This window comes from Drosophila miranda, chromosome XL (assembly GCF_003369915.1).
Source record: "Drosophila miranda strain MSH22 chromosome XL, D.miranda_PacBio2.1, whole genome shotgun sequence".
Lineage (NCBI taxonomy): Eukaryota > Metazoa > Arthropoda > Insecta > Diptera > Drosophilidae > Drosophila > Drosophila miranda.
In genome coordinates this window covers 13968299-13972669 of record NC_046673.1, presented here as the reverse complement: position 1 = coordinate 13972669, position 4371 = coordinate 13968299, and the positions used below count along the sequence as shown (strand labels likewise).

General features: G+C 52.9%; 1 protein-coding gene across 1 annotated transcript; it reads left to right on the top strand.

The window, feature by feature from the left end:
• Positions 1-398: 398 nt before the first annotated feature.
• On the top strand, positions 399-2331 carry LOC108165177. The gene is made up of 2 exons (XM_017301248.2): positions 399-731; positions 788-2331. The coding sequence occupies exons 1-2, from the start codon at positions 516-518 to the stop codon at positions 2180-2182; spliced, it is 1611 nt and encodes a 536-aa protein (XP_017156737.1). The 5' UTR covers positions 399-515; the 3' UTR covers positions 2183-2331.
• The last annotated feature ends 2040 nt before the right edge of the window (positions 2332-4371 follow it).

Genomic DNA, 4371 nt, shown 5'->3' with positions numbered 1-4371 from the left:
AGGGTCGCAGACTGTCGGCTGTCGGCCATCCGAACAGTAGGCCTTGAATCACGCTCAAAGCCTGGCCCAGGGGCGAGACTGATCGACTCTCGGACGAAGGCAGACAGAGGTTTAAGTCCTGCCAGCGACAGAAGCCGCAAGACCAACGATAATATCTCTCTTTTGTCACTTCAGCGAGTGAAATACAGCGAGTGAAATGCAGCGCGTAACTACAGCGAGTGAAACACAGCGAGTGAAATACAGCGAGCGTTGATGGACCCAAAACGAGCATCAGGCGTTCTTTTCGAAGCCCCCCCCCCCCCTCGCAGTAGCCCTAGCCTTAGTTTTTCCGACGTCACCTCGCCGCCGCCTGTGAAGTGCAAACAAAGGAGCATCGTAGAGGGCAGATAAATACCTGTCCGGGGGAGACAGTATCAGTAACAGTCAGCACCGACACCGACACCGTACGTTCAAGACTTGAACACACATAAAATATATATTTTTTGTTTTGCAAATACGAAACGGAAACGAAATCGATGGAAATGTACGAGTGCGAGCACTGCGGTTGCAGGAAGACGACCCTGAGCGGGGCTCCCACGTACGAGCTGCGGCGCACATCCACCGGCACTGAGGTGGTGGGCGAACGGCGCTGGATCTACGACACCTGCAGCATCTGCCGCAACGTGAGGTTCTTCCGCCAGTTGGAGGAGGACGACGAGGCCTCGCTGGAGGAGCCACCCAAGTCCCAAGAGGTAAGCGAGGGGGGGAAGCTATGTCTAAGGGCTAATGCACGGCCTAACTCCGACAGCGACAGATTTCCAAGGCCAAAACAGAGCCAGAGCCTGGGGATGGGTTTGGCGACGGGCAGGACCAGGTGGTTCCGGTCATGCAGCGCGTCAAGATGTTGGAGGGCAAGGCCAAGGAAGCCAACCCCAAGCCGACAAAGGGTCAGCTGGGGGGCAAACAGCCGGAGCCGGAGACCGATGCGGAGTCTCTGGTTGTCTCCTCCAGCGAGACCGTGACGGAGTCCTTCGCCTTCGACCGCGCTACCAGTGGCGGGGACAGCGGCAAGCCCTGTACTCCCAGAATCTCCTTTCAAATCCCCCTCAAGCGGTACTCGCTGCAGCCCGGACTGAAGTGCAAGCGGAAGACGATGCGCCGTTTGGCCAGCATTCGCCTGGACGTCAATCATCAGCTCAGGAAGACCGAGCTGGAGCTGCGCGAGCTGGAGGAGAGGCGAGTGCAGGCCCTGAACGACGGGGACTGCAGCAAGGGAATCGGAGCGCTGCTGGACTCCGTCGTTGAGCTCCTCCTGGAGCAGTCGCTCTTCAAGGACAAGGCCAGCCAGACAGAGCACGGAGCTGGAGACGGACGTCTCCTCTCGGCAGTGGAGCAGCTGCGGCACCTGGTCGAGACGGTGTCGACGGTGAAGCGGTGCAGCTACCAGTCCATCGGGTATGCCGCCCGCCAGGCCTTTTGCGGAATGAAGCACACTGACTGCACGACGAAGGCCCTGCAGGCGGAGGATCAGTTCCGCACGGTGTCCTTCACGGACAAGGAGCTGCTCGGGGCCCTCGCCAGCAAGGCCCACCTGTTCGAGGACACGGCCCCCAAGCAGCCCCTCTACACCAAGGAGCCCATGCTGTGCCCCGACCTGCACTGCCCCAAAACGTGCTACCCCTCGGGGCTCAACGACCATCTGTTGAGCGACCATCCGGGCCTGAAGGCGAAGCCAGTCGGCCTGCGACAGAGCGAGACCCTCTACATGGACCCCAAGGCGCTGCCGCTCAACGAGGCCACTTGCCTCCAGCTGTACGAGGTGAAGGACAAGATCACCCACGCCCAGGCCGGCTGGAAGGGCGACGTGCTGCCCGTGCTGGTCATGGCAGCCCGCGCGCGCTTCTCCAACGACTCCGACTTCGACGACGAGGAGGACGCCCTGCTCGTCTGGCTGAGCAGCTTCCGTCCGGCCGACATTCGCCTGTACGGCACCCTCTCCGTGTGGTCGCCGCGCGCCTACATGGCCGACACCCTCACGGTGCTCACCGGCCAGCCGCACGACATCTGCACCCCCAAGGACCTGGCGACCATGCTCCGCAGTCCCTGCACCGTGGTGGTGCCCCACGCACAGCTCCAGCGCATGACCGCCCGCAACGGCGGCCCAGAGCCCAGCCTCATCGCCGTTCAAGTGCAATTCCAGTAGCGGCCGCAGCCCTGGACACCCACCGAAAACCCAAATCAAATTCTTAGAAATGTAAATTGTTTATTTTCCAGCCAGATGGAAGGACGTGGCACTTTCGGCCACAAAGCCATGGTGCCCATCAATATATTTTGGTATTGTTTCGAGCACAAAGTAGGCCCTGAAATGGGGTATTTATTTGAGGGAAGGGGCCCTCCAGCAGGGGGCAGGGGCAGGCCCTGGATCGTCGTGGGGTAGGTCCTTTTGGCAGCTCATCTTTGGGGTAAGTAGAGGCCCTCTTCAGGACACGATCTGCTGTCTTTTCGAGCGACTTCTTCCAGGCCCTGGCATCCCGCTTGAAGTCCCGCCAGGCCTCCAGGCGGCAGGACACGCCTTAGGCACTCCTAGGCTGCCTCGAGGACATCCTTCAGCCATCTTAAAGCCTCGGCGTGGTGTGCTGGGACTCTCACCTGCAAATATTTTCCAAAAATACTAATTACCCAATTTTTCATCAATTTTTCATAATTTTTTTCATATTTTTTGTTAATTTAATTTTAATTTTTAGCCGGCCGCACTTTAATATTTATACTCTCTATTTTTCGTCTGCTCTTTTGTTGAATTTTGAAAACAAATATTTGCTTGGGTCACTCGGGGGAGGAGGGGGGTGGCACACAGATATCAAGTACAAAACACACAATATATTTATGGACAAATTGTTTTTTGTAGAATTTTCATATTTTGTGCAAATGTTCAATGCATAAATATTATAATAATAAAAATAAAGAGATACAGATAGAGAATGGCAAATGGAAAATGGAAAATATTTCCATGCATAGTTTTGGAATTGATTTCACAAGTGTTGGCCAAACACAAGTTTTTTGGGGGCCCTGGGGATCGATGGACTGCCACTGCGGGTATATTGAAATCCCGATGAAATGTGTGTCCGAGCAACAAGCATTCGAGTAGACATCCGCCCACGCAACAAGGTAATCAAATGCAATTGAAAAACCAGCGCAAAAAGTTCCATCCTCCTGGCCCCGGCCCGGCCCCGGACCCGGCCCCGGCCCCGGACCCGGCCCCGGAACCGCCTTGAGAAGCAGGAGTTCTGGCCGATTGCAACGAATTTAATCAAAAGTTACAATTCCAATTGTCCGCAAGCGGGTCACTCGTGTTGCGTATTAAAAAAGTTCGACTGCGGTGAGACAGGGACCGAGATACAGATGCGGATAGACAGAGAAAGAGACAGGGACAGCGACACAGACCCGGCATAGATGGAGTGAAAGAGAGAGAACGAGGAGCATCGCTCCCGTTTCATATCCGTGGCTCTATGTAGGCCAAAAACAAAAAAAGACCAGGACCCAGAATCAGAACCAGAAAGAGAATGAAACCGAAACGAAGCGAACCAAAAACTTTGCCCGCTTAAAGTGCAGCGATTGCATTGAACCGAACCGAACCGGACGGACAATCAATGCCTACGTACGTATATCCAAGTGTAGCCCATATCTCTGCATAGACTCGCATCTGAAAGAACGTTTCACCTTTCGGCGAAAGCGAAACGGTCCCGGCTCGGATGTGGGCAAAAAGATAGTGTCAAAATATTAGAAAAATACAAAATACACGGAGGGATAATTGGCAGAGTGAAAGGAAAGGAATTGCATAGTTTTTACATAGAATTCAGTTTGACTTAGGCATAAAAAGTACTTGAAAGTCTTTTTAATGCGGCCCATATTTGAAGCACTTGGAAATAAATGAATAATCATCACTTTCGGATGAGCGGAAGTGCCAATTTAATAGAATTCAATCTGATTTTAGCATAAATGTGTTTAAAAGTCATTTTAATAAGGCCCATATTTAAAACACTTGGAAATAAACAAACAATCATAACTTTCGGATGAGCGGAACAACGAAAACGAAGCGGATGTAAATGCTCGATGTATTTGTTGGCAGCAATCTACGAAATTATGCCAACAAAACTTCATAAAAGGAGGACTGCCACGCGATTTGAATACATCAGAAACTCAGATCAAATATTTGGTAAAAATTGAGGCAAAAACCCTACCATTTAAGGCATAAATATTGCAGGCCAAGTGTAACTGGGTTGGGTGCTCAGGGCGTGGAGATTTTTGAGACTCCTTTTGGTGCCCCGACAGTGCCCCAATCCAAATCTCATCGCACATCCATCCAGGCAGTAGGCAAGCGTCCGATAATGACGG